General features: G+C 35.2%; 1 protein-coding gene across 1 annotated transcript in view; it reads right to left on the bottom strand.

Annotated features, from left to right (window-relative positions):
• The window catches only part of LRP1B (LDL receptor related protein 1B), a 1,573,107-nt gene that overhangs the window by 274,614 nt on the left and 1,284,788 nt on the right, over positions 1-13,705 (bottom strand). Inside the window, exons 44-46 of the mRNA XM_036421500.2 lie at positions 6,859-7,051; positions 6,003-6,128; positions 1,363-1,491 (exon numbers count right to left, since the gene is read on the bottom strand). Coding sequence (XP_036277393.2) covers positions 1,363-1,491; positions 6,003-6,128; positions 6,859-7,051 — 448 coding nt within the window. The remainder of the gene's footprint in view (positions 1-1,362; positions 1,492-6,002; positions 6,129-6,858; positions 7,052-13,705) is intronic.

Genomic DNA, 13,705 nt, shown 5'->3' with positions numbered 1-13,705 from the left:
CTATATAACCCAAAGCCCATCAGCTTGTTTTCTTATTATGACTCTGGAGCTGAGAAAAGTTTTTACACTTTTAAAGGATTGCAAATTATTTTTTTTAAATAGGTCACACGGGGCAGATAGCACATACGTCCCACAAAGCTGGCCCTTTAAAAAAAAAAGTTTGCTAATTTCTGCTCAAACAAATATAATCTGGCTTCTAAGATGAAAATAATGTAAAATACATTCTCAAGCTAATTCATAATAAATGGAAATTTGTGAGCTGATTATTATTATATGTTTTACTTAATGTTTTCATAGTGTATAAGGTATGGTTGTTCATTCAAGCATATATGTCATTTAAGACAAATTACCTAATATTTTAGTAACAGATTAATCATACACAAATTACGTGTGACTATCATTTTCACTGATGGTATGTTATTGTGCAATGCAAAAGTGTGAAAGAACTGCCTGTGGATTTAGCAAGGTCCATCTCCCTCTTGTTTTAACATTACATTGAATATTTAGGTATGTTTATTATCCAAATAATATAACAAAGCAGAAAAGTAGAAACCAAATATTGCAATTCCAGATATTAATTTCTAAATTTTACAGAGCATACACCAATAGTATTATTTTGTAGCACAGAAATAAATCAGATCAATTTAGAAATAATCTGAATCAATTCTATAATAACTCTGCATGGTTGCACAGACACAAATTTCCAGGAAAAACATTGCTGCAGTGAAGGCAAATATTAATTGTTTACTAGAGTCAAAAAGCCAATCTCTGCTCCCAAGGCAGAGGGAAAGGCTGACTATTAATTGGTATCACCTACAGAGGCACAGACCTCCATGCTCCATGGAGACCGTGACTAGAGCAAACAGACTGCATCTAAGAACACTAGCCCTGGGTCAGTCCTGGAGGCAAAAATAAAATAGGCAAGACTTTGATATAAACCAACACATGCTATTGACTGACGATGGACCTTTGCTTCAAATTTAAGCTGCAATGTTCACTGATAACTGATATTTCTGATGTACACTTTTAAGAATGTGAATCTGGAACCTATTGCTAAAGATGAGTAACAAGAGAGCTCAAAAGACAGGCTCCAGCTATATTTAAATTTTCTCTTCATGATGGAAAACCATGAGAAAAGTCTTTAATGAATACCTATGCTAATGGAAAAGAAATAAAGGGCTCCAGTTGAACCAGGACAAAGCCAAATCATTTGCCTTAGATCTACATGTTAAAGAGACACATGTTAAAGAGACACATGAAGAAAATCAGACATATAAACTAAATGGAGAAAACCAACAAAAAAAGTATAAAAACAATTCCAAACTTCTCTCTGAAAGAAAGAGTCATCTAATGGACACTTACCACAGTAGAGCAGTTTTTCATCGGATTTATCCTTACAATGAGGAATGCCATCACAGGTGAGTTGGTAATCAATACACTCTCCATTTCCGCATTCAAACTCTGAATACATGTTGCAGGAGGAATTTTTAGCTGAAAGGAAAAAGTGAAGGTTTTTATGTAATGGCAAATGTTTATTAACACCATAACAATTGTTTTCCTTAATCTTAATTATAAAAATAAACTATTGTAAAATTGATCTTACTATGAAAGTAAGATAAAAGAAAATGGTTCATGGTGTTTCTTTATTTAAAAAAATAAAAATAATACTTTGGGATTATTTTTCTTTCCCTGACTTTGTATATTTTTTGAAGTTGCCTGACTTTTTTTTTCTTTTATGCCTATTTGTATATTTTATTAATTATTTGGTGTCTGTACATAAATAGAGAGGAGGAGCTTAAATGTGGATGATATATTTATGCATTTTGGTTACCAGTCTAACCTAAAAATAAATTTTTAAAGAGAGACCGTTAAATGCTGTACATACTGAGAATGTTTTTATGTTTTCTTATTGGACTCTACCATATATTCCTCAGTACATTGAAATTTTCTAGTCCATGGAATTCTTTTTTTTTTTTTTTTAATGTATTCCATTGATCTTCCACAGAGAGGAAGGGAGAGGGCCAGAGGGCCAGAAATGTCTATGAGAGAGAAACATTGATCAACTGCCTCCCACCCTCACTCCCCACTGGGGATACACCTGCAACCAAGGTACATGCCCTTGACAAGAATCAAACCCTGGGACCCTTCAGTTCGCAGGCCTAAACCCTATCCACTGAGCCAAACTGGCTTGGACTAGAATTCTTATTTCCGAATGCTTAACTTGATTCATCTGACTTAAATCTCATCTAAAACTGGTTTTCCTTCCCAAATAACTTCAGAAGAAGAAATCTTCGTAGCAGCTTCTAGCATTTAGAAGTACTGAAATTGCTGAACCTATTCTCATCAGCCACTTGCTCTATCCATGGTGGTACAAGGGAGCAGGCCGCCTCTTCCTGCCACACAGGCCCAGCCCCTGCTCCATGACATGCACCAGATTCTCTGGGATGAGCTGGGCAAGGACAACTTACAAACATGTGCTCTGGATGTTTAAGGGATCTAAATGACCACTGCCATGTTGTCCCACTTCTTAATCTCAAGATTTTTATTAGAAATTAAAAGTCTGAGTTATTATTATATGTTGTTTGCCCAATTTGGGAGCAGAGTTCCAAAAGCTACAGAGTACAAGATAAAATCTCTCTATAGCTAGTATTTTTCCTTGTGATGCCACTATGTGGTCCCTGTTTTAGAAAGATCTCATATGGAAAATAAGACTTATTTTTATTCTTAAAAATGAATTTAATGGCCTTAGAAACTTTAGAAAACCAGTTTTTTTTTATTGTATTATGTGCTGCTTGCTTGTTTGTACTCACTCAACTACTTGCTGAATAACTGCAGTGAAATCCAGTCATACTAATTATGTTGGAAGCAATTAAAATTTATTTATCTCTACCAATACAAGAAACATAATTTAATTTTACAATTTTCTGTCAATTTCTTTTTAAGCTTTATTTCAGGAATATTCCATTAAACAGCCACTAATACTTGGATGTTTCCAGCCTCTTATTTCTTTTTTTATTCTTAGAATTTAATTAATTTAACAGAATATCTACCTATCTATCTATTTACATATCTATGATGTCTTATTGAACTATTTTAATAACAGCAACACCCTCCAAATATAGTGGTGTTTTTTTGTTGTTGTTTTTATTTTTTTTTGGTGAAGTCTAAACTTCACTGGTCAGTAGATAAAGTAGATTGCCAGTTTAGAGAAAGTAACAAAGATGGAAAATCTATAAATATTATTAATTTAAAGGAACAAGTGTTAAGAAGGGTATTATCATTGCTATATACAATCACCTCAGACCATGAACTAAACAAAATTCAGTCACTTACCCAGGTTATTTAGTCTATTTTAAATCACCCTATTTAATATATAATTTCCAGTGACATTATGATGGAAAATGGCAACTTTACTTTTAAAATAATTATTCCATTGCCAGGCTGGCATGGCTAAGTTGTTGAGCACCAACCTATGAACCAGGAGGTCACAGTTTGATTTCCAGTCAGGGCACATGCCCGGGTTGCAGATTCAATCCACAGGGTAGAGTGTGCAGGAGGCAGCCAATCAATGATTCTCTCCCATCATTGATGTTTCACTTTCTCTCTCTCTCTCTCCCTCTCCTTCTCTCTTCCTCTCACTTCCTCTCTGAAAACTATACAAATATTAAAAAATAAAATAATTATTCCTTTGAGGAGACAAAAGATTATTCACAATAAGTATACTTTTATGATACAAAAGCAAACACTGTACAATTCATGCTTAGGTATCTTCATTTGATGAAAAGGGGTTGAGTATTTCTTTGTCTTCCTAGAAACAAAAATATGGTTCTGTTATTTTATTTTTAAAAAATACATTTTATTGATTTCTTTACACTGTAAAGTTTACAGAGAGGAAGAGAGAGGGATAAGACTCAGAACATTGATGGGAGAGAAACATCGATCAGCTGCCTCCTGCACACCCCCTAATGGGGAAGTGCCTGCAACTAAGGTACATACTTTTGACCAGAATCAAACCCAGAACCTTTCAGTCCAAAGGCCGATGCTCTATCCACTGAGCCAACCAGTTCAGGTGGTTCTGTTATTTTCTAATTCTTTTACTTTATCTAATTAAATTTGCTATTCTTATTTCTGTTTTGCGTATTGATAAGTTTAGCAATGTTGTTAAATAAAATAGAATTGTCTAAACTTTTTGTCCAGTGTTCTGACAACAGATGATTTTCCCTCCTTTGCCTCAGGGAGGAGTTAATAAATGGCCTTTCACTGCTTCAATACTGACATTGACATTCATGAATGGCTCTGGGTGAATTAATTCAGAGGAAGACAGATATGCCAGAAACATTATCATTTCTCAAAGATGAATTTTACAAGAAGTAGCCAAGAATGACTTTCCAATCTTTCTGTTGAACCACAGGATTTCAATATGAATGCCCAAAGGATACAGGATGCTTTTATAAAGGTTTGTCACCTCTGTGGAATCCACCACCACTTTACAGTTGCATGTGGAAAAACTGCGCTTATTTAAAAGGTTAGTTTTCTGTCTGATTCATGCTCTCCCATCAACTGGGAGAAACAGGTGGCTTACTAGAGACAGATGTATCTACTAGTAATCTATTTTGCAGCAAGGACAAGCATCCGCTGTATACAAATTAGCCTTGTTGTTATTACCAAAGGCATTGCTTCACTACTGGCCTGTGGCGGCCTGTGAATGGAACATCAGTGATTCTAATGCGTGGCTAAAACTCCAGGCTTACAGATGGCATCAGATCCAGCCCATTGCCGCTGAAGCCACAAAGGCAACGTCAAAGAGAGGGTTTTAGCAATTGCCTAAGCATTTCAGGAAAATGATAGTTGATGAAGAAATATGGGGATTTGTGGCCCGAATTATTGAAATTGGCTAACTTCAGTTAAAATTCCCTGACCAATTGCATCTTCCTCCTCGCTTGCTTTGGCACAGTTTCTTTTTATTATTATTTTATTTACTTGGCTAAGAGGTACCCATTTGGGTTGTGCTACCAATTTGCAAAGTGAGAAGGTATGTTGAAGTTCTTGTATTAGGTGCAGTGATTTCTAAGGTAAACAAAATGATGTCCAAGTCCTTGTATTAAAGAGTAGCTAAAGGATCCTTCTGGTAAAATCCATTATAAGCCTGAAGATGAAGATTAAAAAAAAAATACTTATAGCCACTGATCTTATTTTTATAATGGAGACACATCTGCTGAATTTCTAAGATAAAAAAGTAATATGAGATGAGGATATAATTAGAGAAAATATGTGAAATATTGACACATTCTGAGAGTGAGTTCATCAGTTTCCAGTAAGATGCTACTTTCTCATCTGCCTTACACAGTATCTCAAAGATAAAGAGGATTTAACCTGTTTTATGTTGCTGGCTAAATTTTCATGGCAACATTGGAATACTTAAACCCTTATTTATTTTAGAAACAATTTTTTAAACTTAGTTGTTAATAAGTGTATAATGTAATGGTACTAATTACAGATTTTAATGCTTTTTGGAGGTATGAACATCATGCAAGGCTGAAATGCTGCATTTTTAATTAACAGATTGGAAATGATTACAAATAAGTCACATGAGCCATTCTCTCTCATTTACATACTGGGACAGGCTGTGAGTGGTTTTACTACAAGGCCACAATACCAGCCTGCATACCTATTTATTTCAGCTTTAACTAATTTTACTGTTGATGAATGTTCAAAGTCATACATTTTCATATGATCACTGTGTATAGATATTTCTTTAGATAGTCCCAAATCTTCCAGTTCACAATCAGTGACACCATGTGTGACTCTTTGGGTTAGCATTATCTATCACATATGGCTATAGCAAAGTAGAATGCTGAATTCTCCTAGAATATACAGGTAAGTCAATGGGGCCTTGTCTATTGGAGGAGAGTTAAACTTCAAGAACATAGTCAAACATGCCAATGTCCATGTGTGCTGTTTTGAGTAGTGTGTCATATCACATTCGGAATCTTTTTACTTACTCACACATCGGTTGTCATCTACCAATATCCGATCTCCCCTGCAGGAACAGTTCACTCTCCCATTGGGAGTTAAAAGGCACAGGTCATGGCAACCTCCATTCAATAATGCACACGGAGAAAGTTCACCTGTAATGAGGAAGCCTTATTGGTAAGGTTATATTGATTTCCCATTCTGTGCTAGGTGTAGATTAACTGTTAGACTTCCTCAATCTCTTTTAAAAATCTTATAAACAAACAAACAAAAAAGAGTCAGGACTTTAGAAAATCCAAATATCTCAAAGATACTAACATGAAAAAATATGTAACAGGGATCACGGTGCTATCTAACACATTTATCAAGGATGCCATAGCACCAAATACACTCATACTACTGGAGATCACACCAACACTACAAACAGCAATTTTGTAGATATTTCAATGATTAAAAAAAAAATTAAGCCCAGGTGCAAAGCTTGCTTATGACAGGGAAGCAAGTTGATTTGAATGTTCAAAGGTATGCGGAGTGTGAGAGAGAATGGAATAGAATTCCAGAAACAAATAATTTAAAATGAATTGTTCCTTTGGTGATAAATTAAGAGCCACAGACATTTTAACTTACATCTTTTGTATAATTTCAATATTTTGAAATGTCAAATCCTGAGGAAATTTAACAAAATGAAATCCAACTAAGTATTACTGAAATACTTAAAGAGACACAAGCTAAGAGGCAGGAAGTCTCATGCAAAGTCACCCTGAGCACTTCCAGCTGTTTTAGTGCCATTAGAATGAAATTGGATTATGGTAGGGAAAAAAAAAAAAAAGAGAAATTTTTGAGAGTATATAATTAAGAAATAAATTTGCTTTCTTTGTAACTTACAGCTATTGGTGTCGTTGGCAACAGCTATGATTCCCATAGGCTGATGTGGAATGTCAGAACGGAGAATTTTTGTGTCTCCTCCTGTGTACTTGTTGGAACGCAGGATGGCTCTTCTTCCCCAGTCTGACCAAAAGATGTAATTGTCATAAACAGCCAAACTGAGGAAAGTCCCTGGCCCCGATTTTACAATCACCTAAAATAAGTTAAAATATATATTTGTAATATGAGGATAAACATGTTCCTATATCCACATCTATTTTTGGGTCAAAAATAAGGGATTATGATTAGTTATAGTTAATCAATGGAAATCATCAAACAAAAATGCATTTTACTATGTGTACTATTATAATATTCTTCATAGTTTATTTAAATGTTTTAATTATCCTTACCTTTTTAAAAATATATATTTTATTGATTTTTTTTACAGAGAGAAAGAGAGAGGGATAGAGAATTAGAAACATTGATGACAGAGAATCATTGATCAGCTGCCTCCTGCAAACCCCCCACTGGGGATGTGCTTGCAACCAAGGTACATGCCCCTGACCGGAATTGAACCTGGAACCTTTCAGTCCACAGGCCGACACTCTATTCACTGAGCCAAATCAGTTTCACCTATCCTTACCTTTTGCAATGTGTTTACTGAATATTTTTAGTATATCTCTATTTACTACTAAGCTAATATGCAAGAAGAGATGAAAAAAAAATCAATGACTTCAGATTTCACTCTAAGACACTAAAATAAAAGTAAAATCTAAATAAAGAAAAAAATAAGAGTAAAAGAGAAATTAAGGGAAAATAAAACAAAGAATAAAGAAAAAAAACAATACAACTTTAAACATGATTATTTGAGAAGAATACAATGAATAACAAATAATGATGCAGTGTGAATTATCCTAGGAATACAGATTTAGTTATCATTTTAAAAGTCTATTACTGTAATTTACCATTTAACAGCTAAAACAGGAAATCTCATATGAATATCACAATAAAGGCAGATAAATTATTTTATAGGATCTAACATATATATATATATATATATATATATATATATATATATATATATATAAAATACTAAGTGATCCTCACGATGGAACAACCAGTTGCTATGATGTGCACTGACCACCAGTGGGAAGATGCCACAGGCCATGATCGCCAATGGAGCTTGCCGGCCAACCTCCCAGACCCTTCCCACAGCCAGCAGGCCCTGATAGCCCAATGGTGGCCCAGAGATGGAAGAGGCTAATGACGCCTGGCCACGCTAGCAGTCAGCAGCTGTGCATTGCTGCAGGTTGCCCAGGACCAAACCAGAGACTGTCGGACCTGCATTGCCACCATTTGTCCATCATCCAGACATCATTGCTGACATGTACACATAAGGAACTATTTGATATTGAAACTGGGTCTCAGAACTCTTGGACACTGAAATTGGGACTCAAACATTTTTTTTTTGTTATTATATGTTTATTTCTAGTCTGAAGTTGCAAGAGTTTTCAAAGAAAATAAATGGGGGGAAATAGTTATAGAGATAAAGAACCATTGAACAGACTGTCAAACTACAGCAGGAAGGCAGGGGAGGTTGGGGGTGGGTCTGTAAGAGATTGACCAAAGGACTTATATGCATGTATATAAATATAACCAATAGATAATGGATACAAGATACGGGGGTGGGGGTAAGTGAAGGCATATGTGGGGGAGGGGGAAAGTATGGGAGGCTGGAGGAAGGTCAAGGGAGAAAAAAGGAGACATATGTACTACTAGTTGTAATCCTTCAAACAATAAAAAAATAATAATAATTTTTTAAATAAAGTAAGTTGATAGAATTTTTGGTGCCAGCCAAGATGGGGTAAACCCAACACAACCTATCTCTCCTACTGGTTACTGCTTCTGACTGTAATGTTTTAGGAACAAGAAGAGAAGAATAGTAAAAGGAAGTGAAGTAGTAGCAAGTAGAAGGGTGGGAGAAGGCAGAATAAATAGTATTTTTACTGCCACTGATTTCCCCCCACTCCCCCTTATATTGCATTCAGTGCCACCAGATAGTCGAATAGGTTACATTCAATTATCAGGTATGCATTTGCTGCTTACTCTCAAAAGGTTCATTTCAGTGCCCCATATATTCTCTAGTAGTTTTCTGAATTCACGTAGATGATGGAGAGCCGGGGTTGGTCCTGAGTTAGCTCTCCAAACCAGGCCTAAGGAGGGCCCAAGCAGCATTCATAGTTGAAGTGTGTTTCTGAGTTAAGTTTCTGTAGATCAGTAGTTTACTTCTCTACTTCTGCTGACACAGAAAAGCATTAAACTCAGTCTACTCTTATGCATAGGCTTTTTAAAAAGAATCCTTACTTGATATCTTTCCACTGATTTTTAGAGAGAATGGAAGAGAGAGGGAAAGACAGAGAGAAATACTGATGTGAAATAAACACATAAATTGGTTGCCTCATGCACATGTCCTGACCAGTGCTCTGGCCAGGGAGGATCCTGAAACGAGATGGTACATGCCCTTTACTGGGATCCAACCCAGGATCCTTCCGTCCACAGGCCAAAGCTCTATCCACTGAGCCAAACCAGCTAGGGCTGCATAGGATTTTATAGGGTACATTTGGTTCAACTAAGAATCATACTGATCCCAAGATATCTCATTCCACTGGTTAGAGTTCCATGTGAAACAGAAAAGTGAAATCCATTAAATTATACTTTTTTCATCTCTATTTTAAAACATTTGTAGCATAGGTTCACAAATACTGCACTTTACAAGCCTAATCAGCATCTTTATTTAGAGAGCAGAAAACTGCCATCATAAATTACACTCTATTGTGTTTTATGATAATGCACCATTAGGGCATAATTTTGAGGAACTTTCACCTTGAACCTATAAATAGCATCATGTTTCAAAATAATAATTCATATTCATTTAGAAAATTCATTTTCTTGACACAGTCACTTAATCTCATGTGTATCCTCATAGATAGACAATTAAATTGGTGATGCCACATAGGCTTGAAATTATGTGTTGAGAATTTAGTCTTGAATCATATGATTCTTTCACCTTGGAACTTCACTGATGGCTTAGTGGTGGAAGTACTGGAACTAGTGAGGGAATACAAAAATACCCAGCTTTATAAATCAAACAACATATTTCCAATGCCCAGATGCTCAATGTAAAATCAAACAATTTAAAATTCAAGCAAACAGGAGGCTTCCCAAACACCCCAGATGACTGCCTCACTGACAAGATCATAAACGGTCATTATAAGAAATGACAACTTGGCACTTGCCATGGATGGGCATGACAAAATGTTACCGATTGCAAAGGCACAAGAGCAGTTGCTTTGTGCCTTAGAGAAAATGGTTGTGTGGTGGTGTATAAGCAACTTAAAACTCAGAAATTTTAACTTAAGAACAGAAAGCAATATTTAACTTGCCTGAGTGAGCTTGCAGAATAAAAAAAAGTCTCAATGTAATGTGTATCCACCAACATTCGAAAAGAACACATGCACAATTATCTAAAAGATTCTCTAATATGTGAGAGGAGTTACGGCCTTATTTAGAGAGACAAACCCTTCAGAGAGGAAGATAAAATGATGAATTACTTTTGATTCTACACTCTCTCCTTCTGATCTCTTAATTGATCAAACTCAACCAAGAGTCAGAGTCACTTGAACACACTGGTAAGCCTCTTAAGAGAAAGAACAGGTGAAGGAGGGTTCAGAAAAGGTCTGGGGGATATGCCTGAGAGAAGTATTAATAGTAAAAAGAACCCTAATCTTTGTTTTTCCTTGGATAAAATTTTTGATTTTTTGAGACTAAGTTTCCGAATCTGTAATATGGGAAAGTAAAGTTAAATGATTTAGCTTTGCTCCTTTTTCAAGGAAAGAAGGTTGATAGAGTATTTCCTTGGGTCACACAGAAGACTGAGGAGAAGAAAAATAAATTGTCCTATATCTGAAGTGTTATAGCCACTCCTGAATGAGATTTGAGCAAGGTTCTGACATTGTGCCTTATGTTCATATAAGATTATAGTTATTAAAGTTATAACATTACATTCTGAATTAGTTTTTATTTGCTAGTGAAGTTGAGCATCTTTTCATATTTCTGTTGGCCATTTGTATGTCTTCTGGGAACAAGTGTCTGTTCAGGTCTTCTTTCCATTTTTTAGTTGGATTGTTGGTTTGGAATTGAGTTGTATACATTATTTATAGATTTAGGATATTAACCCCTTGTCAGAGTTGTTGTTTGCAAATGTCATCTCTCCTTTGCTTGGTTGCCTTTTAATTTTGTTGGCAGTTTTTTGGCTGTACAGAGCTTTTTAATTTGATATAGTCCCATTCACTTGTTTTTACCTTTACTTCCCTTGCCTTTGGGGTAAAATTCAAAAAAAATATTCTCTAAGACCAAGATCCATAGGTTTAGTACCTATGTTTTCTTCTATGTGATTTTTGTTTCAGAATGTATGTTTAGGGCTTTGATCAATTTTAAGATAATTTTTGTATACCGGGACAAACATCAATCTAGTTTTATTCTTTTGCAACTTAAAACTAAGAAATATTTAATTTAAGAATATTTAAGAATATCCCAATTTTGCTACCACCATTTATTGAAGATGCTTCCTTTTCTCCATTGTATGGTTTTGGTTCCTTTGTCAAAAATTATTTGCCTGTACACATGTGAGTTTATTTCTGGGCTCTAAGTTTTGTTCCATTGGTCTTTGTGCCTGGTTTTCTGTCAATACAGTGCTGTTTTAATTACCTTTGACCAGGGTTCCTTTACTGGTCAGGGCACAAGCCAAGGTTGCAGGCTCAGTCCTCAGTATGGGATATGCAAGAGGCAGCCCATCAATGATTCTCTCTTGTCATTGATGCATTCTCTCTCTCTCCCTTCCTGTCTCTGAAATCAATAAAAAACATATGTTTTAAGGATATAATGATCTGTCTTAGTGTCTTCACTAAGAAAATAGTTTAAATAAATAGTTTGATTTTTATAGACAAAATGAGAGAGAGAGAAAAATATCAGTGAAAGAGTGTAACATTGATCAACTACTTCCTGCATGCCCCCTACTAGAGATCAAGCCTTTTAATCACCAGGCATGAACCCTTGATGAGGAATAGAACCTCTGGTGAATGCAAAGATGCCCAACCACCTGAACCAGACCACTCAGAGTGAGGACTATTTCTCAGTGTTTATGATCCAAAAAATTATGTAGAATTTTGCATGAAAATAGAAGATTTAAGGTTTTGCAAAAGAACAATAACAATAAGCACAAATTACCTAAAATCTGTAAATTGAAGAAAAATATTCTTGCACCATATTTGTTCAAATACCTAATAAAAATTATAAAATATACTGAGTTCTTATTCTTTTCCAAGTTGGGTATTTTTAAATTTGATGATGACCACTACCTGGAAGAAAGGGTAGAAAATGAGAGGCAGGTCTCTCAATCATGGCAAAGTCATCTTATCTAAGAAATCAAAAGATAACAGGAATCCAAATGAAACCAATACATCAACGACTTCCAAGTCAGTGTGCTGATGAAAGGCCATCTTATTAACTAACGGCGCTATTCAAATGATAGCCCAGTTGAAAAGTTCTTACTGCTATGATTTTTCAAGCAGGCATTTCAACTCAGGCTTTTGGCCTAACAAATTCTCACAATTCAAAGTATTTAGCCCAAGGACAGATTAGAGAAAAAATAATAATTAAGTTGCACATTTTAAATAGATTTACTACTACTGCCTCTTATGGCCCATAAGTGAGATCTTTTATAATAGAAAAGAAGAAAAATGTGACGATGAAGGGAGTGATTACCATTTTTATAGTTATTCTAAAATGCAATGCTTTATTCTATGTGTTAATATGCATTTGTCTATATTTCAAATTCTGACACTTTTAATCTCCTGTCCTGTCATTGATTTAATTAAGGATTTTAAATGTATATACTTTAGTCTCTCCTTATATGCAGGCAGATAGGATCCAAAGCTCCCACTGTACACCTTGGAACCCAAGATTGTACCAAACCTTACATAGCCTATGTATTATTTCTATACATACATACATACATACATACATACATACATATTATAAAGTTTAATTTGTAAAATGGGCACAGCAAGAGATTAACAAGAATAACTAATAATAAAGTAGTAAATTATAACAATAAAATAAGGGGATTAGAACACAAGCCTTGTGATTCTGTGGTAGTCAATCTGATCAGAAGGCTACCAAGTGACTAATAGTCAGAGCTTATATAGAATGGACAGACTGGACAAAGGGACAAAGCAAGATGGCATGATATTTAATAATGCTACTCATGATGGCACACTATTTAAAACCTATGAATTGTTTATAACTGGAATTTTCCATTTTCAGGCTGTGGTTTACTGCAGTAACTGAAACTGCAGATAAAGGGGGACTAGAGTAACATTCAAATATTTTATCAAATGCCATGCTCTCCTCTATTTTAGCTTGTGCAAATCATTATTTGTTCTTCATTAGTGTCATTTGCCCTGCATTTAAGCTATTTCATAAAATTCAATTGAAAGATAAATATTTGGAGAAACACTGTTTGAAGTAACACTATTATATATCCTCAAAGTCTGCACTTTGATTCATTGTTTAAGCATTATTTGGCTGTTTCCATGAGCCGGCAGCAGCATTTTGACCACTACCCTCGATTTGGCATAAATTGCATGCACACCTGCACAAAAGGACACCTTTTTCCAATTGCTTAGGAAAAAGGCAACAAAACTTAGCAGTGAGGGGGTGTCAGTGAATTCTGAATAACTCTGGTGTGAATGAAGGCAATATAATCAGCTCCCTTGTACCAGGCAGGAATTATGCTTTTCCACAAGGA

This window comes from Pipistrellus kuhlii, unplaced genomic scaffold (assembly GCF_014108245.1).
Source record: "Pipistrellus kuhlii isolate mPipKuh1 unplaced genomic scaffold, mPipKuh1.p scaffold_m20_p_7, whole genome shotgun sequence".
In the NCBI taxonomy this organism is placed as follows: Eukaryota; Metazoa; Chordata; class Mammalia; order Chiroptera; family Vespertilionidae; genus Pipistrellus; species Pipistrellus kuhlii.
The sequence above is the reverse complement of the archived record's forward strand: the minus strand, read 5'-3'. Positions and strand labels throughout refer to the sequence as shown.